Raw genomic sequence first — 23776 nt, forward strand, 5'->3', positions numbered from 1 at the left:
AATATTTGATAATGGGTGTTCTATTTTCTTTCAAAGTTTCGACTTTGAATGGTACTCTGCGTAAATGTCGAATTAATTTTCCTATGAAATAGGCACATAACGTAATTTCGATTGCCTTTTTGAGAACTAATGTTAGGTTAGTTTGGTTTGTCCACAATAATAAACTCAAATTGATGTGCGGTATTTATGTACAATTGCTAGTATTTATTCTTATTCTTTAACTCTCTCCTCCATTCATGCGGCGGAAGTTCTCATTTATGGACGAGTGTATTGCACAAATATTAACGTTTTAGATTCTTTGTATTGACATGGACATAGCACACTGTGTGGTAATATAAATGCCTTCACACTATACTACGAGTCAAGTAATAACAACAACAACAATTATAATAAAAAGAAAGAACATTTGTCATCGGGCGATAGCACACAGAGTTTGTATGTTAAAAAAAGGCTTTTGGTAAGTCTGTCCATAATGTACATTCGAATGGGATCTAAATCTAAAGATTCGCTATGCAAATATAGTTAGTATTGGGTCGTAAGTTGACACTTTTTCCGGTACAATTTAAGTACCGTGGTACCCGTCGAATGCATTTGGTACATTTTTTAAAATTCTTTCAATACATAAATCCAAATATGGACACTGATCCAAAAGAGTTTATTTTTACATTCAATTCGCCACTTCCACAAGTCTTATGCAACATTTCATTTGTGAACGCCTATAGGCAAGGCATATTAATTAATTATAATTTAATTAATTATAATAATTATAATTATAATAATTAATATGCCTTAGCCTATAGGTAGTGGTTGATTTTTTATGAAGAGAATACAGATAATTAAGTTGATATTTATGTGTCCAGTAACCTCGGCTCTCTTCCATAACAGCCCTGTCATTTTAAGCTGTAGATCGAATATAACAAATGAAAAGGCGCCTTTTGGCTTAGAAAAGTACCTTTTCTAAACTGATTGAGTACAGTTTCAACTATGCTATTTATTATCCTTGGTCGTAACATAACTCTGTATAGTTGATTGATTGAAGGTGGCACGAGAGTTTCAATGTGCTGATGTTCATTTTTTGACCATCTTCATCAGAGTTCTGCAGGTTGTCTGCTTTGAGACTAGGTCTGTCAATCGGGATTAATTCCCGGGATTTCGGGACGGGCATTTTTATTTTGAATCCCGGGATTTTTCGGGATCCCAACTGTGAGAGATGTTCTTCATCCGCAATAAAATAAGATAAGGTCGCGTATATCTCATGGAACTTGGATGCCCTGATATTTTTACGATGTTACTTAAAACTTTGAAGTATAAAAGAAAATCCTTAAAATATTTTGTTGTGTACGAAAGCAATATGAAATAGTTTTTAATTTATTTTTGTGTTTATATTTAGAATTGCTTTTTAATTTACATTTATGCACCTTGCAGACTATAAGTTTATCCGGACGACAGTGGTGATGTCGAACATATCCCACATATTGGCCACATTATAAGTTAAGTCCGAAGGCATAATCGATACTGCTGCATGTAAGATTCTTTACAAACACAGACATTCCGTACGGAAAAACTTATAGACTGTAAGACGCATTATGTTCTTTTGTTAACAAAATTGAATTAAAACAAATGTGATTAATGTACTGCAATTTTTTGATGCTGTAGATAGTTATTACTCAAAATATTTAAAGAATTCCGAAAATTTCGGGATCCCGAAAAAAAATCCCGGGATCCCGATATTGAATATTTTTAAATCCCGAATCCCGGAATTTATAAAAATCGATCCCGAGTGACAGCCCTATTTGAGACGCGTCTTCAAAAATATAGAACAATTAAGCACTAAATTCTTCAGAAAAATTCTCAGAATTCGTATTGGTACGATATATAAATTAAAAAAAGAACATTATATTTGGTTAATTTGAATAAAAATGAAAATATTAGTCTTTTCAAGGGTTTGTTGCGGAAAAATGTTTATATTTTAACCCAAACTAAAAAATTTTCTTATTATTTTAAATAAAAAAGGGAAATTTATAGTTTTTATGTAGTGGAGCAATATTCCGGTAGAAAAATGGTGTTTCCATTCTTGTATTTCCTATGCATTTTGCAAGCGACCCACCTGAATTGGCTCAACATATGTGGAGAATCAACCAAGTCAATCTATCTTTAAAATCACAATTTTTTCCATATGCATATTGTTTTAGTTATTGGTGTTTTTATGTTGCCGGATGAGGGCACTCTTTTGCCATGTATTAACTAACACTCATATTTGTGTGGTCATTGGACGGCTACACAGAAAAAATATCACTAAAATATTTCCAATTAAAAAATTAATTGAAGTTGAAAATGTAATCAAATGATTCAATCATACTTTTTAATCAAATTAAAAATAAATTCAGGTAAGATAAGATTTGTACGGTTTTTATTAAAATATTATCTATACTAAAAAATAAAAGATTATTTTAAATTTTTACTCAAATCCTAAATCATAGGGCAGTTCGGAAACTTCTTAGCCTAGCACAAAAAGCGCGGTATAAACAGAAAAAAGTTAAGTGTTTTGGAAACTTCCATCTCTGTTATGAACACATGTTAAATTTTGTTTCGATTTGGCAACTCCTTCATATAGAAAGAGGTGTTCAAAAAAGACGCATACATAAATATTTACATAAAATAGGTTTATCGGGACAAGAAATTCATAATGATATGGTGAATGTGTTAGGTGAAAGTGCTCGTTCATATGCAACAGTAAAAAATTAGGTTGCTGAATTTAAACGTGGCCGTACAAGCATTGAAGATGAACCAGGTAGTGGACGTCCAAAAACAGCAACAACAACAGAAATTGTAGCCAAAGTGCATGATATGGAATCCAATGATGGACGAATAAAAGTGCGTGAAATTGCTAATATCATTGGCATCTCAAATGATCGAGACCATTTAATTTTGCATGAAGAACAACAGATGAAAAAGTTCTCCGCAAGATGGGTGCCGCATTTGTTAACAGTCGATCAAAAACGCATAAGAATGAATATTTCTCAAGCTTGTTGGGATCGTTTTAAGCGAAATAAAATGGATTTTAAGCGTCGTTTCATAACTGTTGATGAGACATGGATCCACCACTATACTCCAGAGACAAAAGAACAACCAAAACAATGGACTGAAGCTGGAGGAAGTGCCCCAAAGAAGGCAAAAACAATTCAATCGGCTGATAAGGTTATGGCAACGGTTTTTTGGGACTTCAAAGTTATTTTATTGATTGACTGTCTGCAAAAGGGTAACACAATAAATTCAGAGTACTATTGCAACCCTTTAGATCAATTAAATGTACAAATTCGAGAAAAACGTCCTGGCTTACAACACAAAAAAAAATTCATCAAGACAACGCACGAGTGTTTTAACAATGGCTAAAATCAACGAATTAAAGTACGAGTTGCTTTACCACCCACCTTATTCTCCTGATTTAGCTCCCAGTGACTTTTACTTGTTCCCAAATCTAAAAACAATCCTTGCTGGCAAGCGTTTTACCTCAAATGAAGATGCAATTACAGTTGTAAACCACTATTTTGAAGACCTTGAGGAAAACTATTTTTAATCAAGGGATAGAATTGCTAGAAAAGCGTTGGACTAAGTGTATTGTAAAGTGTATTATTGCTAGAAAAGCGTTGGACTAAGTGGATCAATTAATGTTTGGATCAAATAAAGTTAAAGTTTAATTGAAAGTAGGTACCGAAAAAATCAATTAATGTTTTGCTACAGTTAATATATTTTAGTGATTGAAGCACTTTAAATTAAAATCTAATTGAAACAATTAATTTCGTGATTGAAACAGAAAAGATTATTTTATCATATTTCATATTTATATATCTGTTTTATAAAATGGTGACATAATACAAACTTGGAACTTTGTGTAAATCTGCTTTAATTATATCTGAAAATAATGAAAAAAAGACTTCAGCTGCTGTAATGAAAATATTTTATAACATTCTAAAAAATATCCATCTTTCAACTAACGAAAAATCAAAAAAAAAATAATATGGTTTTTTGCTACTATATTTGTCTTATTGTAGTTGTATGCCGCAAAGGCATCATTTATATATAGTGCTAATTAGAGGAATATAAAGTCAAATGTCTTTATATCTTTCCACACATCATGGTTTGGAAAATTGCTTTCAACTCCAAAAATAGATGTTTTCCACAGCGTATATAAGGAGTTCTCTAATGCATTCACTTACACACAAAAACCCTATGTAGATTCAGAATTAAAGATGAGTGTATGACATCTGTGGCATTCTTGTGTGACCAGCTATGGAGTGTAATGAATATATCGAATAGAATGGTTGTCGTATTTCGAACCAAATCTGTACAGAAAATTAGGTTCTAGAGATTGAATAGAGGACGGAGCTAATTATTCACAATTACTTTTTGGAAACTTTACAACAGACAGTGAAAGAGGATGAAATTCCACTTAGATACTGGTATAAAAAAATACGAAAATGGTTCTTTTGTCAAAAAATGCATATGTCCTTAGGGTATATTGTACATATTGATGTCGCAGGTGGTGATGATTTTTTGTCTCGACTAATAGACAGTACATTACGATTTTTTATTAACTAATTAAATTTGTAATTTTTTTACTTTCTTTTTGATTTATGTTTTTATAACATATCTAAATGATTGTCATTTGTCAATGAGCTAAACATTGATTTTTGAATCTGCGTCTTATAAGTGCACATCGAACGATAAATTGAAGATATATCTAGATCTGAACCGATTTCACTCAAATGGAACACACATCGTCAGAATATCATTTTTACTCTTTGTGCGAATTTTCAAATAAATCGGGTTGATATTGTGAAAATTTTTTGTCTTCAATTACGATATTAATTGGTCCAAGTTATAACTTTAATTGAAATTGATCCAAGTAGGGATTCACTGAGAACAATTAAATTATTTTATATATTTTTCTGTACCTACAGGGATGAAAAAGACTGTTTTTCATATATTTGGGTGTAAAAATTATATTTTTGGAATTCCAATTTTTTTAACACAATATTTTTAAGTGCAAGCAAATAATGTTCATAAACTAGCATAACATGTTTGGGACATATATGTTAATATGTTAGAACATATTATGTTTGGGACATAAAATGTTTGTAAATATAATATGCTTCGATGCAAGCATACATTAATTTAGAAATAGCCTATAAACATATATGTGTTTAGAAAGAGAGACCTAGAGAGTATGCTGCAAGTAAAATAAAGGATGTAACCAATTGGCGCCTTAGAAATATATCCACACAAAGGAAATATCATTAAAATTGTTTTCTACCAATGTATGCCCTAAGGTGAAACATAAAATGTTTGAACAATACAAACAATATTTTGTTTGGACCAATTCTGAAAATATATATGCTTGAAGAAAAATGTGTTTGGGGTATATGTTACAGAAGCAATTTTTTTAAGGGTGTAGACCATAATAACCCAATGATACTATAAATATGTTTTGGTAGTATTAATATTACAATTTTCTATGAAATCTTGTAAAGAAAAAATTCCTGGAAACAACGCATTTAAAAGCGGGAGCGAAAATGGGGAACCCCCCTGGAATTTCCTGAGAGAAAACCCTAATAATAATAAATCTTTTTATAGCCGAGTCCTAACGGTGTTTCTTATTACAGTTAAACCACTATGAAACACTCAGAAATGCCACCACCATTACTGAGAGAGGATAAACCACCGCGGAAAACCCCCCATTGGAATTACTCGGCGTAAAACTTTTTTTTCGGAAAAAGAACTGTAAGAACAAAGTCCTTTACCCAAAATTAAAAATCGTTGTGCCCAGTTTCAGGATGATTGAATGAAAATTGCGATCTACTGTCTGACTGTTCCAAAATTATGCACTGACTTATAATAACCGGTTTCAGTGTACTGCTGCTGGGTATAAAAAAGTTAACCATTTCCTCCGCCTATGGTACAGACAAAGATCATGTGTTGTACAAAATCGATATGATGAACGTACCTTTTGTAAAATCATTACTGTTTGTTATTGCTCTTAAAAAATAAAAATACCATATAGCAAAGACCTTGGATCGATCTTTAATAATTACACCGAAAAAACGTAAACTGTTTTATAGGAAGAATGAACTACCTCGCACGAAAATTGAACTAAATTTTACTCCACATTTTGAGATTTCCACAAAGCGTTGTTAAAACCAGGAAATTTTAATGTCCTGTTGTACTTTTTAACTGCAGTTCACGAAATTACATCATCTCATAGGAGAAAAAATTAACTAAAAGTAAAGAAGAAAATCATTGGCGCCAAATCATGACCACTTTAACCATGCAGTGCCCAGCTAAAAAAGCGTCGCCAAAAATGTAATGAAAATGTTCTTTTTGGATCCGGAAGTGGTGCAAAATTGACGCAGAAGCGATGAATTTAACATGGGCTTGTCATAGGACGGAAGTCCTCCATTTCAACAGCTGTTGCACTGAATTTGCATCACTTCTTTGTGATCCGAATTCAATGTTTGGGATGTAAATTAAAAAATTCGGTGATATTTTGTTAAATAAATAATTTTTATAATTTTTTATAATTTTTAATGGATCCTAATGCTTGTCTGAAACGTTTGACTTTAAAATTCTTCAGAATTTCACAATTTTTTCAGATTGTATTTAGAATTTTTTTCAACAAAATTTAAAGGATTTGTACCATTTTATGAATTCTTACTCTGTTTTTAACCTATTTGAAACAAAAAAAGTTAAAATTACCCATTAAAAGTATGAAAAAAGCATGTTATAAAAAATTGAATGAAAGGAACTTCCTGGGTAGTTAAAATGAAAAACATCATTGGGAGTGCATCCTCTGGAAGTGCATTTAGAGTTGTGCCTTCGGATGAACTTCCAAATTTTTTTGCTGGGTAGTTCATTCTTACTATTTTTGGGAATCGAACGAAATTTTTCATTTGTTTTAGTTCATATTGAACTTATGTGTACGGTCATTGAACTTTATTTATACTCAGGTTTAGTTCATAAAATTTTTGAGACATACTTAAAAAAAGTAAGATTTCATTAAGCTGTGGAAAATTTCATTAAAAATAATAAAATTTAACTACAAGCAAATAATTTTTTTCCAACAAAAATAAGTTAAATTTAGCGTTAGTTTAACTACGGAATTTTTTTTTTCTGTGTACAATTTGTCTTAATTCTAGAATTCTTATTCTTTTTGATACATTTTTTATTTAGTCTCAAGGCATAAGCAACTTTTGCACTTTTTGAGCGTATAAAGGACGCAATTTTATCAGGTTATATGAAATTTGAGTCCTGATATTCATGTCTACGTAGATAGCATAAAATAGATTTCATTAATTGCTGATCATTATAATTTGTCCAGTACATTTATACATTTTAATGACTTTTACAAAACACATATCAAATGCACATTTTTTATAAACAACCTATTTTTTGTCTAATTTAACAGTCACGCCATGGAAATGAATTACAACATGAAAATTCACAAGATGACACTGATGCAAAGAATGGTAGTAGCGACCGCGTGTGGTTGGTACACCGTGGAGGATTCTGTGCTGCTTTACGACTACCACAAACCAAGGCTCATTTGGATACCCACAAAGTGGTCATTCAATTACTGCATAATGGCGAAGAAATGACAGTGGACGAGGACGACATTGAGAAACAGAATGATTCTTCATTGGATTTGGTTGAGGATATTTGTGAACTGAAACATTTGAATGAGGCATCAGTATTACATTGTCTACGCCAACGTTTCGCCAGTAACCTAATACATACCAAAGCTGGGCCCACCTTATTGGTGGTCAATCCCATGGCTCCTTTGTCTCTATACTCAGAGAAGGTATTTATATACATTTTTAATTGTTACCGCCTTGGCACAATTTTTGTAAATTTTGCTATATTTTGTTTTAAGGTGGTATCCATGTTTCGTGGCTGCAAAACTGAAGATATGCCTCCACACATATATTCCCTGGCACAAACCGCCTACAGGGCAATGTTGGAATCTCGCCGTGATCAAAGTCTAATCTTCATGGGACGTTCTGGTTCTGGAAAAACAACTAGTTTCAAACACGCACTTTACTATTTGGCGTTGGCAGCTGGTATGTGTATAAAGTGTTTTTCCCATGATGTAGACTTTATTGGGTGCACAATGTACAATAGGTCCAATCACAAAAAAATGATGTGTGTTTGCTTTTAAAATTAAATGTTTAACACTTTTTAGTTTAGTTTATATGGAAAACAGTCAAATGTTAATTAATTGGACTTCAATATATAAAAAGAATTTTGTACAAAAGCCAATTAGTTGACGATTCGATACCTTCAATAATAACAAAAGTCATCTTGTAAAGAAGAAAAATCGAATTGTCCAAGTGGTCAACACGACTTTTTAGTATTTAGAAAAGTTTTGATTATACAAAAGTTGATTTTTTCAAATATTTAAAAAAGTCGATTGCGAATGAATAAAATAAATAAATTTATATTTTGCATGTTAGCCTGATACTGAAACAGGCGATTAACGTCCAAATGCACGATATGTTAATTGACAATTAATTATTATTCGAGCTTTATGCACAAATTAGATTAAGGAATTTGATCAATAGAACCATTGAAAAGAAAACGCCTGATACAAATCTATACACGCCTTGTAGCTACATGAAAAGATGGTGCACAATGGAAGTAAAGATGATTCAATTTGTAAGAGGAAAATTCCCAAATGTTTTCTCCATAAGAAGTTTGCATAAAGGACTCAAAATTGAGTTGTCTAGCCCAGCCAGATCTGTACTAAAGGCTGTGGAAACATGTACAGTCTAGGCGTGTATAGATTTGTATCTGGCGTTTTCTTTTCAATGGTTCTATTGATCAAGTTCCTTAATCGAATATGTCCATAAAGCTCGAATAATAAGTAATTGTAAATTAAAATAAATAAATGAAAAAATTAATTAGTATTGTTTGCCATCCCCAATTTCCACCAAATTGTTTTATTTACCAGAAATACATTAATGTATCGATTTATTTGTTAAGGTCTCTATACACATTTGGATTTAAATTTAATCACTAACAAAAGCTATCTTAACTTTTTTCTTGAAACCCTATAGGGATCGATCTTATAATATTTTTCCGCTCATATATATTTGCAAAATTTCTAAGCTATATATCTACATAAAATTTATATACATAAATATGAACTATAGTTAATTTGTTGTTCTTATAACGATAAATTATTGTTAATAATACGTGGGTGTAATGATAATAACTAATATTTAAGAAAGGATTATCAACAAGTAGTGTAAAAGTGGCTTGTCGAGATCAAATTAAAAACTTATAAAAATTGTTTTAGTTCATTATATAAATTTGGATTATTTTGATAGTAGTCGATTTTTGATATTTAGTAAGAAACATGCTGATGATCTTGTAACTCATAATATATACTTTGTCCAATCTAATTTATTAAAGGGTCCGCAAATAATTTCCTAAATGCTGAAAAGGTTAATTCTATAAATAATATTTTGGAAGCTTTTGGAAATACTAAAACGTGTTTGAATTCGAATGCGACAAGAATGACACAACTTTTAAGTTTGGATATAGATCAATCTGGACAAATTGCATCAGCATCGTTGCAGGTAAAAAGTTTAGTTTGTTGATAATACAATTTTTTCAATGATTTTTTTGTTTCATTTAAGGTATTATTGCCTGAGCGGCAGAGAGCTGGACGACGGTTAAATAACGAATATAGTTTCCATATAATGTCAAGACTGTTGGCAGGTGCTTCTGGTTCACTTCAAAAAGAACTTCAAATTGATAGTCTTCCAGCGGAGGATAATCATCCGTTTGTGTCGGTATCACAAAAACTAGAAGATCGACAGAGGGCTGCAGCAGACTTCATGCGAACTACGCTAGCTTTTGAAACACTGAACATTGATCCGAAGGCAGTGCGTGGAATATGGAGTATACTTGCTTCCATCTATCATTTGGGTTTGGCAGGGGTAACAATTGTTGGCGCAGGTCCCACTGCTCGAACACAGTTTGCTAATCCTTCGGCAGCCCGTAAAGCTGCAGTTTTGCTGGGTGTGTCCTTTGAGGATTTAACGGGGGCGGCATTTAATGTTAACACATCGGGCAGTACATCTCCTTCTAAGGCGGCTACAGATAATGTAGAGCAAGCATGGGAGTGTTTGGACTCATTAGTCGTTGGCTTGTATTCCGAAGCATTAGCGGCTGTGGTTGCATTGATCAATAAAACAATTTGTACTGCTGCACATACTATTGCATCCATTGTATTGGTCGATACACCAGGCTTTCAAAATCCTGCTAGTTGTGGTTCTCAAATTGGGGCAACATTGTCAGATCTTAAGCATAACTATTTGCAAGAACGTTTGCAATTACTCTTCCATCACAATACCTTAGTCGCTCCCAGGGATCGTTATGCTCAGGAATTGGTGGAGATTGATACCGAATGTATTTCCGAATTGAATCCAGCACCGCTTATAGCTCTAATCGATAAAGCTCCACAAAACCATGTGGTTCGTTCGTCGCAACGGGACCTACGTGAACAGGATCGTCGAGGTTTGCTTTGGTTGTTGGACGAAGAATCGATGTATCCCAATTCTAACGATGATACATTCCTGGAGAGATTATTCTCCCATTATGGAGATCGCGAACACCAATCACTACTACGTAAATGCACTGCACCAAAGCAATTTATTTTACAGCATTTACAAGGAACCAACCCCGTTCTGTACAACGTGAATAGTTGGGTTCGCAACAGTCGGGAACACCCAGCTATACGCAATGCAGGTTCGTTGCTGCAAGATTCTTCTCGCGATGAAATAAACCGTCTATATATTGGTTCTTTGACCCGTGGCACTGGTGGTATTGTTTTTTGTGGCTCATTTGCTGGTCTAGAGGGCACACAGTCCTTAAGGCGAGTTTCAAGTATTCGGAGATCCTTTACTTCGGCTGGTGTTAAAAGAAATTCGATTATGTTGCAAGTCAAATTTACCGTGGATGGTATTATAGACACTTTACGACGAACTGGAACACATTTCGTACACTGTTATCTCCTGCAGCACAATGCTGGTCAACATTCTTGTCACTCCTCGAACGGCTCTCCCAACTCATCAGCTTTACAAGGTGTAAAAGACCTTGTCAACATACCACTATTGAGAAGTCAAGTAAGTATTGAATTTCGCCAAATTACAAATGTCCAAACAAGCCCCCCATTTTAGTTTAATTTCAGTCATTAGCCCCTTATTTCTTTAGTCGGCTCGATGCAATATATACAATTTTGACTATACGGAATCACAAATCGCACGAATTTATATTTCTTATAACTAAAACATTGAGATACTCTCGGACTTAAATCTTATTTTGAATTGATTTTTTTGAATTGAATTGATGTACTCATTAAAGAGACCTATATTACCAAATTTTAAGTTTAAATGTTTTAGAATTAAGAAAATAGTGCCGACCCACAATTGTGGGATTTGCGATTCCGAATATCGGAAAATGGGGGATTATGTTTTAACTTTGGTTAAAGGAAAACTCATTGGTTTTAATGCTTTTATTTATTATTTTTATTTCAGTTAAGGGGATCACAGATTTTGGATGCTGCTAGACTACATCGATTAGGTTTTCCAGAATCAGTACCATTGGCTGAATTCGAGAGGCGTTTTGGGCTTTTAGCGGGAGAGTGTAGCAAAGATGTTGTAATTGAGCAAATCTTATCAGCTAACGAAATAGATCCTGCTACTTATAGGATAGGACCAAGTCAGGTAAGACCTATTTGATACTTTTTACATATAAGTTTCGTGTAATAATTCTTACTTGACGTGTCATACGATTTCCACGAAATGAATACATTTATATTTGAAGCGAATTAGACTATACCTAATATATCGGACTCGATTTGGCATTTAGGAAATAAGATTTCGACATCATTTAAGACGCAGAACGATTTCATGCTCAACGATGAAATCGTTCTGCGTCTTAAATTAACATTGAGAGAAATATTAACAATTATCGGATTTCGCAGTTACCTGTGATCTGCACTAGAGGTGTGCACGTAAATAATATTTAACTGACAGTCACGCACAAAAAAAATCTACACTCACACACGAATCACTTTCAAAAAGTCTCACATTCACGATCAGATATGTCGTGAATCTCGAAAAATCTCGTGACTCACGAAAAATCGCCTCATTCATGTTACATTTGAAGTTTACTTTTGAGTTTGTGTAAATGCATATAATGGTGAAAACCCTTTGCCAACGAGAATAATGTGGTAGTCGTTAGTAGATAAAGGGACAATCCTAGAATTGTATGAGTATTGTATGATTGCAAACGTGAGCATGCCTAAAATTGATAGCGTTATTAAACTCTTTACATCGTAGGTGTCACTAAAATTGTAACCGAATTTGACTCTTAAGCGTTATCATGTTCGTGAGCGAGATTATTTTCGCGACTCACTCTTACGGACGACATTTAGTTGGTTAATGACGCAAACTCATGTCGTTCCCCATCAGCGTGACTCACGTGTTCGTTCGTGTCACTTGTACATCACTAGTCTCCACATTTGCATGCAGTATACCATATCACATATTATTGTGAATAAAGTTGGTAAATTTTTTGTTGCTTTAAATTTAATGCTGATATAGTGATAAAAGGGTAATTTATGAATATTATGAAGATGATATTTTCCGAAAGAAATTATTTGTTTGTATTTATCATTAGTTCATTTAGTTTATTGTTATTTCTCAAAAGGCAATTGTGGTGGGGAACCAAGACTGCAAAATAGATGTAATTTATTTTCCTTGATCGATTACGTCTTACAAAATAAGTAATAAAATACATTTAATTAAGATCAATCGACCGAAGCAACTATTTCAAATGAAATTGTTAGCCGCGCAAAAATAACAGGTGATCAACATCTAAAAGAACAGATATTTTGCTTTAGTTGACTATTCCAAAAATGGTGCTTAAAATTTTCTGGAGGTTCACTGAAACCTTAACTAAGCCTAATGACATTTCTGAGAATTTTAATCTGGTAATACTTCTCTATATGATGTATCTCACACTGTATCGTATCCTGTTCGAAAGAAGGATGAAAATAGAATCGAAATGCACTAGTTACCATCAGGGTACTCAAATATGATATATTTATATACATATGTATAAAAACATGTATCATTTTCTTCGATATGTAAATACAATAAGCACATCTCATAAAAAAAAAATTGACGCAGAAGCGATGAATTTAACATGGGCTTGCCATAGGACGGATATCCACCATTTCAACAGCCGTTGCACTGAATTTGCATCACTTCTTAGGGTGTGATAAGAATTCAGTGTTTTGGATGTGGATTAAAAAATTTTGTGATATTGTGCCAAATAAATCATTTTTTATATTTTTTATGTTTGACCTCAAGTATTTTCAAAAATAAATCCAAAATTTTTTCTTAAATGGATTTAGCATTATTTTCGACAAAATTTGAATAATTTGTACCATTTTATTAAATCTTACTCTGTTTTTACCCTATTTGAAAAAAAAGAATTAAAATTACCCATTAAAACTATGAAAAAAGCGAGTTATAAAAAACTGAATTAAAAGAACTTCCTGTGTAGTTAAAATGAAGAACATCTTTGGGAGGACATTTTTGGAATTGAACGTTATTTTTCCATTAAAATTTTAATTGATTCCATTAAGTTTTTAATCAAAACGAATTCAATTGCAAAAAATACTAGAATCAAAATTTTAATTGGCGTTAGCGATTGGTGGTATTATCAATTAAATTTGTGATTGAAAAAAAAATATTTTTTTCTGTGTAGCCAGATATTCCCATAAATTGATCATCGATAACAGTAAATTTTAAATAAACCAGTTTTTATAATTGTATGATATATGTATAGACCAGTTTATGAAAAATTATATTATATGCTACAATTTCATACACCAATTGGACAATATGCAATTTTAATATAACATTCGCCCAATGAATTAATTATAAGCTCATTAAGTATAATAATGTAAACGTATTTGTAATCATGAAAATGATACAATTGAATATAAGCTACAATAGGTCTGTCAACCTCTCAGCAATAATTGATATGGTAGGACACTACTTTCTAAGAAATTTGGTTTTCTAGATGGCTTTATTCGCACAATTTCCCCCAATCCAAATGGTGGGTCTCGTCGTGTACTCAGATAAAATACACCATGTTTGGGTACCAATGGTTCACCGCCCATATAAACGTCTGCTAAGCATTCATTTGCTACCTCACATTGCTGGTGGCAAGTGCAATTGTGGTCTTTGATACAAGACGATGGTGTGACTTTCAAAGCTCCAAACAAATTTGGTTGGCGTATAGATTCAACGAAGTAATACAAGGCCGCAAAGTGATCACAAGCAAAATCGAATTCGGCTGCAGTAGCATTTGGACAATGTGGCTGGCCTTGACCCCAATTGGGAAAGAACGTTGCATGACTGAGTTCAGTGCTCGGATTGCCCAAATGCTTTGTGTCCGTATGTATGCTCTCCACATAGGCAGCATCATCAGGTGCTAAGCGAAAATCAGCTGGCAAACCAAGTTGGGCCAAACCGGCAGGGTCCAATGCCACAATTGCTCCCACTTCGTTCGGTTTTAAAAGTTTGCCCGTTAGGCCTGATATATGACTACCGGCGCTATGGCCGATCAAGTAAATATTGTTCCATCCAATGGCAGTCTCTTTTTGCAAAAACCGAAGGAATTTGGTAATGTGGGCAGCGATTTCAGAAAATTGTTGTGATATCCTTGGATAGCTGATGTCATGCGAAATATTACTCCAATCCACAATGATGATATTGTAATTACCCTTGGTCAGATAGGCATCTTTAATAGCAGCATTCGAACAGGATGTACTCTTACCTGCCCAACCGTGTATAGAAATTCTACAAATAAAATGTTTTTTGAGTTATTATGGGTATTATATTCTGGGAGTTTGCAATCACCAACCTTACTGGCCATTTGGGATTAAAATAAGAGCTTCTCAATCTCTTAACATCTCCGGTCTGCAAAATCTGTCGTTCGTCCGGATTCAATGTAGTATATAGGTCATAGCGAATCTGCTGACTGGCCAAGTAACGTGAACGAGGATTCAACAGAGCTCTCACCTCATTACGCAGCATGTCTTGTATAACGCTGAATATGGATATGTCACAATGATTCTGTTTGTAGGAGAATCCAGATGCACATGCTCCTGTCATCATTCAATGTTATGCCAATAAGCAAAAAATATTGAGTAATTTTTCCAAAACTTCCCTAACCAATACTAACCACCGAAATATAATCCAATTTGAAGCACAATGCAGAAAGCGTAGGTGTTCATGGTCTCTAGTCTTCGCAACACTAATTGCAATGCAAATGGATACAATCTGCAAGAATTCTGATCTGCTACCACCAAAGCACGGTTAAAAACGAAACACACACACTTTACCACTTGTTAGCCGATAAGGCAAAGCAAACAACCATCGCGTTACGCGTACTGACAACAAATGCTATCGGTTCTAAAGGCTTCACATTAGTTAAAGAACATTGTGGAGACTTTTTGCAACTCGTTTGAAACTCAAACAACTCGGTCTACGTATCTCCTCCATTGTCTGAGGAGGCTGTTGAAACATTCCGAGTGTAAGGGTAAATCTGTTACAGTTCCATCTACTCTCTTAAGACACTTCCACATCCACATTGCAACTTCTGCTACTAATCTATCTAAACGTATAGCTGTTGTGCATGAGGGAACATACACATGTGAGTATCTGAGATCATTCGAAGAGATGATTTACGAGTATATTAGGCTAAACATAGAATTCATGATGAACATATGGCAGGATCTTTGAAAATCATAGCATACGAATTTCCAGCTTCTAACAAAATAGTTTCAATCACTATATGACTGCCGGCGCTATGGCTATAAGTGATTCGTTTCATAGGAAATGGTCATGCAGTTTAAAGCTGTAGAATAAATATAGAAGGAGAAAAATAACTTTGTGGGTTAAAAAGGTACTTTTTCAAAGCTGATTTCCAATTGTTATTCTTGAAAAGCGATTATTAAATGTTTCAGGGCAAAGAAATGAGATCGATGTGTCGGCTGATTTAGACGATGAGTGCAAAGTTAGTTGCCCACTTTTTCACCACATGTATTAGAAACATGTTCTTACCACCCACCTAATCCACAGTGTTGTTTATTGATAAACTGCTTTTATTTATTAGGTTTTTACATTTTATTAAGTAATTTTAATTAAGTATAGTGAAATATTGAGTATTTAATGGGATCCCTGAGGCCGATGCTGCCAAATTAAATATTTAATATCAGGTTCTATTTTCGTCAATAACGAAGGTCTCCTCTTTCAGAAATATTAAGGCGGTTTCTTTCTTTGTTCATGATGTGGTTAACAGCTAACTAAATCCTGATTCGACTAAATATGAGGTAGGTAAAGGTATTCATAATTTGAATACCTCTTTCCACATATTTGGATATAAAAGAGGTATTTTTTATGTTGCCACAACTTTTATTATCCGCCATTTTCGAAACTCTGTCTACATCGTCTGTGTGTGTAAGTAGTAAAAAAATGAATTTGCCTTGTAAGCTTCTACATTTACAACTAAGAAAATCATATCGCCCACCAAAAAGTCAGTATCGCCCACTAGTGGGCGGTAGGGACCAGGTTGACTATCGCTGATCTAAACGAATAGTATTACTACACTTCCTTGAAAAGCTCACAATATTACATCTTTAAGAATTTTTTTGTTGTTAAAATTTGGCATGTAGCACGTAAAGACTTTCAAAATACTTACCGGTACAATCTAATAAATGTAAAATACATATATGTATATACATATTGGGTATACAAATCAATTTAATGTTTGTGATAACAAGAATACCATTGTACGAGTCAATGACCACTGCAAATCCAACCATCCGAATAAATGTCATTGCATTGTGTTGAGGTCATTTTGTTGCAATTAAAATCTACATTAAGACTTGCACTAGCTTCTATTATACTAATTGAGTAGCTATGTCTGGTAGTTACTACCTACCTAACATACCATTATTGACGTCTTGAGCGAGTACATAGCTCTCCATTGTTGTAGCGGCGATTGCCAATGAATCAATAAAACTACAATCCAATCCTAGCACACCATCTTGGTAGTTGTTCAGTGCACAAAATATGTACAGGTTTTTGTACTTAATTTAATTGTTTTCATAGTTGTTCGAACAACTTCATGATGAAAAAACAAAGGGCTTTGGGTCATTAAAGGATCCCTTAAACGTGGAATTATGTGGACATTACTATACCCCCATTTTCTGGTTTATTACTTTATGCCTAACATGTACAAAATTGCACCGTACCGGTATCAGCTACTTATGTATATCAATATAAAAATGTAATACTTCAGTTTTTATCTATAAATCTGTAGGTGTGATTATGTTTGATGTTTTATTGCTATTAAATTCCTCTTAAGGACAGTACTAAGTTTATGTTTCACGAGTGGAAGCCAAAATTGAAAGTGCAAAATAAGATTAATGATACACTTTCCTAAAATAACTTCACCACTGTATCTCAATGGACTGAACAGACCAAGTGGCTGAAATATCGGATTGCCACTATTCCTAACCTAATATAACTTGGAGGGAATGATCGAAAGAAAATATATTATAAATCATTAGTGAGAGTGTATAAACCAACGCTGAAAGACTTTTTGGTGTTCGGTTGAGAGTGGAAAACTAACCATTTCACCACGGTGGCTCCCTTTAATAGATATTTCATACGAATGTTTTATCCAGTACTGAAGGAAAAAAGGTCCATAGTTTATACAATAGATATAAAAAATATGCTTGCAAATTTTTGAATGTGAATCATAGACCAAGAAAATATAGAGACATACCTTGATAATTCACCATGGTTTTGTTTATTTGCAGTGCGCAGTCATTCCACTCAATTGCGCAGTCAAGTGACTCAATTTATTTTTGGAAAACGAGAATAACCGTATAAATTAGTCAATTTGCATTACAAAAAAGGTGTGGATGAATAGTATTTTATAAACTTTCACAATATTTGGTGTTTCAACGAGAGAACAAAGGAAAGAAAACAAATTAAAGCCAAATTAAAAAATCACTCAATTGCAGACGAAAAAGAGCCCTCTACAGTGTGCAGACAAACTACAGCGCTGTGAATTCACTTGAGATGTCTATACCTTCCTTGGTCTATGTGTGAATATAATTAAAAAACATCCTTCGTCTAACATATACACAAAAAAATTCACGAAAATTTTTCCAATTAAAATTTTAATTGAGTTTTAAAAAATATTCAATTAAAAATTTAATTGATTCAACAATTTTTTTAATTGAAACAAAAATCAATCACAAAAATAATAGTATCAATTAATTTTTAATTGGATCAATTAACTTTTTAATTGACCTTCAATTAATTTTTTAATTGATACTATCATTTCTGTGATTGAAGACATTTCAATTAAAAATTAATTGGATCAATTAATTTCGTGATTGAATCAGAAAAAAATTTTTTGTGTGTACAAATGTTCCCGAGATAAATCACCGGTTAGGCCAAACTCCAAGGAGGTATATATATTGATTATATACGACAACATTTTGTCATGTTAGTTTTGATTCTCCAATACGGCTAACGACATCTGTTACCATAAAATTCGTTATATACTATATCGTAAACAAATGCTTACTAAAAGCTCTTGTGTCATAACCACAGCAATACCGTATGCTTGCAAATAATGACTTACCTATAACGAATGGTTTCGCATAACATACCTGATTACTATCATGTACCAAAAGATTATTTCTGCATATAAAAAGATTAGCCGAAAAGGTACCAAAATCCAAATCCTAATAAAAAAAACTTTTGTCCCCGTAGTCGATTTTATTGCGTGAATTTTTTGTAGCAAATCACCATCAACTTATCGCTGAGGCATTGTCACATCATTTTAGATTCACTTGTCTGAGAGATTTAAAATATCGAAATACTTTGCAAATAAATAAGCCACAAAATATATTCAATTAACCATGTGCGATTCCACTCACGTTCGCAGAATGAAAATATATCTTAATGGCTAAAACAGCAGCTAATCGTTCCTGTGAATGCTAGCATTTGCCATTACATTCCCACTTGTGACAAATGCCTCGGACATATAGTTGCCATACCACTTTCACTATCGAATTGAGATTATAGAAACATAAAATAAAAATTAAATAAAAACAAAATATATATTAACTGCGTTCGCTGGGTTCATTCATTCCTTGCAGCCTGTTGACTCCTCAACGGCTGTGACAAGTATCCATTGTTCAATAGCGGCAATGTCTAAACACTGAATCCCCGAAGAGCTGAATCACACATAAGAGGATTTTCGATGGAATTTTTTCTTTCTATATTTTTTTATAAAACTAAATAAGAGGTATTTGTGTTCAGAGCTTTGCAGATGCCACATGACATACAGGCTATTGGATTTTATCGTTGCTTCAATCACTACATAATCTTTTCTGTATTCATATGCGGTTGTATGTGGTTATCGCCAAGACTGTCTTCTTATGATGATCGTATGTTGGTAAGTCTCATCTCCAGATTAGGGTTTACAATAGGGGATAATTGCAAGCAACAATTGTAAGGATTTTTTAAAATTGTTTTTCTAAAGCTCAGTTGTTGTTTTTTCCATTAACGAAAATGACAATTATATGTAAAAACAATTATATTCCATAGATCAAGCATCAAATAACAGTATAACTAAATCCATTTGATTCAAATAGATTAAAGGTTTAAAAAAGAGATGAAACAGAAAGAAAATTTAATTTATTGAATTTTTGTTCAATCTTCAAATTAAACTTATTGTTATTGTATTGGCTTGTCATGATCTTTAAGATCTTAAAATTTTGATGTTGGCCTTACATAAAGAAAAGTTTTTAAGAAGTGTTTCCTTAAAGGTCGAGTTAAAGTTTAAACGAAAAAAATTTTAAACGAAAGAAGAACTAAATGTAAAAAATTATTGGCGCCAAATCATGGCCATATTAACCATGCCATAGTTCATTCTTTGTTCGAAGAAAGTCTGTTTATTAATTTGTGTATCCACATTTACCCCCATGTTCCGATATTCGGAATTGCAAATAGCACGAATAGAGAAAAAAAATTTAGATACTATCGGACTTAAATTCAATTTGTTTTTGAACTTCTTATTTAAGAGAACTACACAGTCTCAAACAAGTTTACATACCCCTGTATTTTTTACCTCTTAACTAAACCTTTTTCTTGTTGTTGTTTATAACCCACACCAAAAAAATCTTCTTGAAAATTAACAAATACTTTGATTTTCAAATTAATTTACTAAAAATAAAGGATATATATGTATATTTTTTAAAATTTTATTTAAAGAAAATATAAATTTTTTCACCGTATGTAAACTTGTGTGAGACTGTGTATATTGGCAAAATTTAAATTTGTATGTTTAGAGTTAAGAAAATGTCTTTGCGGTTCCGAATATCGGAACATATCTCTTAGTTTATAAAATACGTGAATAACGAAGCCAAAGAACAAAATACTTTTTTCCAATAAATAAGTTTAAGTTTATTTTAGTATCAGTTTAACAATGGAGTTTTTCTTCTGTATTGTGAATCTAACTAGGATTTCTGCCGATAATTCCTGAGAGTTAGCTAGTCTTTGGGAAAAATTTGGAATTCAACCCATTACGATCACATAACTACCACATATATCCCACAAGAGTGAGAGAGAATTTTCTCAGATATCGAAGACAGATGTGTCGCTTGTATTTCTTAGGCATTTCCAATATTTTCCTTTTTGCTCGTGTTTGTGGAATTAATTGCTAACATACTGGGGTAACATTTGGAATCCCTGAGATAACGTACAGGGTAGTATAGTACAAACTCATGGGAGATACATGTATGTGATAATCATGTATAAAATGCACATTCCCACTTTTGTGATGCTGCGGTTGCTTCGCCACATCACTGACGTCATAATGAAGCTGTTGTTGCAATCGCACCAACTGCAAATATAGAAGTTTTTTAGTATATTTTTTTTTCATGGTCAAGTTCATGTGCATCATGTGCTAAACAATAGCTGGGTGCATTGGAGAACAACAGTGGCACAAAAGATAATTTAATACGTTTTGACCGATGGAATTACTTACCATTTTGTAAATAAGCAACAACACATAATGAATATGGTCTAGCCACTGGTCTAACCTGATCATTCTGGCGTAGTTTTGTAATGTCTTGCCATCGAAATGGATGGACTCCACCGTAATCGTAATCGCTCCTAATTATTAAGAACCTGCATCACAAGTTCTGTGTAAAGTGTAAGGAATAAAAAGCATTATTCTCAAACTGTGTAAAACTACAAATCGGGATTATTGTGCGACAATCGAAGGCGTATCATTGATGTATGCCATCGCTGGCATTTCAGAAGCAGCAACATGTCCACCTTCGCCACCAATAGAGGATCAGCATATGAATACCACACTCCATATGTTATACGGGCAACATGACTACATCAATATGTTGCTTCAAATGTGTTCCCATCGAAATGTTGCCCAGGAAATGTGGCGTTTCTTTCTGTTGCTCTATGGACTGGCTAGCGTGTTTCTTGTTAGTAAAAATGTACGTACGTATAAAATGTTCAAAATACACATATACCTATTTTTATACTTGGATAGCGAAAATTTCTAGAAGTAAATTCAAGTTTTAGTCTTTCGTATAATTGTGTTCCAAAGAAGTTCAACATTCATAACAATGGGTGGAACCTTAAACTTTATATGTTGGAATCTATTACAATTGTGAGCATCAGCCTATATTTAAATTAATAAGAAAAAGTTCCTCATATTATTGAATTTTTGTAAATCGAATCTGCCGAGGCTTGTTTCAAAAGTCCAGGATAAAAACAACTTCTTATTGACTAAGATATTGAATCCAAAGATTCAATATCTCACACTGAAAGAACAGTGAACCCACCAGGAAAGAAAATGTTAGTTAATTTTAGGAAAATTAAATTAAAAAAGTTACTAATATTGTTAAATTTTTGTAAATCGAATCTGCTAAAAATCAATTATGAGGCATGTTTCGAAAGTCCAGGATAAAAACAACTCCTTATTGACTAAGATATTGAATCCAAAGATTCAATATCTCGGATAATGTAAAGCTAATTCTACTCTTGAAGTTTAGTCGACAAATCGTTTCAAACTGAAATTGGAACAATGTCCACATTATTGAAGGAACCAACAATAAAACACAAAAGAATTTTTATCAAACATGTTTTTTTTCGCATAATTCGAAGTTTAATTTTCAAAATTGGATTGAAAAAAATGTTTAATTAAAAGTAATTAATTCTTTATATTGTGAAAATTTTTAGCTTCCTAAAAATTAACATTGTATAATCTTTCACATTATATCAATTTTTTCACTGTAGTTGCTATAGTAATACAAAAATCTTTAAATTTTTCTTAAATTAAAACGTTTTTAAGAATATTTGTGATATGCTATGAGAAAAATGCTATGAGAAAAAGTATTCAACAGTTATGGTGCCTGCATCTGTGCGATATGCTAATATGTTTCCTTTGAGAGTTCATACTGGTATGAGTGCTGCTGTAAATTAAACAACAGTGAAAAGTGGATGGTGAACATTGAAGACGAAAAGTTCAAGACAGGACCATTATGGTCTAGCAAAACCACTGGTTGTCACATTGTGTAAAGTGTTAATGCACTCAATGGCCACATAATAACTCACAGACAAGACGTTGCTCTAGGTCTGAATTATATGAATAGTTAACTTTTCTCTTTTTTTTTGTGGGAGGATCGCTTAACCTTTGTGGTCAAGTTGGAACTTTGTTGAAGACACGAATACACTGAAATAATACATATGCCATATTCACAGTTTGTACGTTCTTCAAATCAAGCTCAATTGGTCATATGTATTCATAGACATGCACCCACAAACACGAAGAGTCTTTCTTAGGCTGTGGTTTTTGTCCGTCTGTCTGAACGTAGTAGTAACCGAATCTGTGGTGGGGGGGGCAGTTTACATACAGTGTGGATACATATGATTTATTATCGCTCATTCATCAAGTGGAGAAATTTGGTTTCTTTTACACGACCTACGTCTGGCTTCCATTATCTAAAGAAGGGTATTTTGCCTTAATATTTTCTAATATGTGACAATTTATGACGATGACATTGCATATGGAATTAAAGAGTGTTAATATAGCTCGACATATGTTTGCAGTTGAATGTACTACAACCATTAGGTGTGTCAAATGTGTTGAGGTTTATTTTAATCACCAGTATCTACATCATACAGTGAGCGCCATGAATGCCGTGTAATTCTATGATCTATGATCTGTGACTTTGACATATGTGTACTTCTGGCTGCGTACAATCTGTGCTATAGTTTAACTATCATATATGTTTGTAACAACTATAGTTTTCTGTTTCAATTTTTAATAACATGGAATAACCTCGATAAAAAAATGTTGTTTTCCCAGTAATAAAAATAAATGTCAATATCAAAAATGTTATGGGCATAAGCAGACCGAAACTTATGTACCCTCCACCATGGATTGCGTAGAAAGTTCTACTAAAGATTGTCATCCACAATCAACTTTCACACGGTAATTAGAGAGCCAACTTTCAACCGGATCGGATGAAATTTGTTCCTCCATGGGGCTGCAGAAGTCAAATTTTGGGAATCGGTTTACA

The 23776-nt window shown here is 33.1% G+C and overlaps 2 protein-coding genes across 8 annotated transcripts in view; one reads left to right on the top strand and one right to left on the bottom strand.

The window, feature by feature from the left end:
- Mhcl (Myosin heavy chain-like) overlaps positions 1-23776 on the top strand; it is a 70669-nt gene that overhangs the window by 15158 nt on the left and 31735 nt on the right. For all 7 annotated transcript variants that reach the window (XR_012717829.1, XM_075288778.1, XM_075288779.1 and 4 more), the window contains 5 exons: positions 7463-7855; positions 7928-8114; positions 9469-9635; positions 9696-11186; positions 11598-11786. Coding sequence is in view for 6 of the 7 variants with exons in the window: in XM_075288778.1 (XP_075144893.1) it covers positions 7463-7855; positions 7928-8114; positions 9469-9635; positions 9696-11186; positions 11598-11786 (2427 nt within the window). In the remaining variant the exon portion in view is untranslated. The remainder of the gene's footprint in view (positions 1-7462; positions 7856-7927; positions 8115-9468; positions 9636-9695; positions 11187-11597; positions 11787-23776) is intronic.
- Positions 13740-15595, bottom strand: sxe2 (sex-specific enzyme 2). The gene is made up of 3 exons (XM_075288789.1): positions 15325-15595; positions 15004-15247; positions 13740-14939 (listed from the first exon to the last, which is right to left on the bottom strand). The coding sequence occupies exons 1-3, from the start codon at positions 15374-15376 to the stop codon at positions 14096-14098; spliced, it is 1140 nt and encodes a 379-aa protein (XP_075144904.1). The 5' UTR covers positions 15377-15595; the 3' UTR covers positions 13740-14095.

Source organism: Haematobia irritans, chromosome 1 (genome assembly GCF_050003625.1).
Source record: "Haematobia irritans isolate KBUSLIRL chromosome 1, ASM5000362v1, whole genome shotgun sequence".
In the NCBI taxonomy this organism is placed as follows: Eukaryota; Metazoa; Arthropoda; class Insecta; order Diptera; family Muscidae; genus Haematobia; species Haematobia irritans.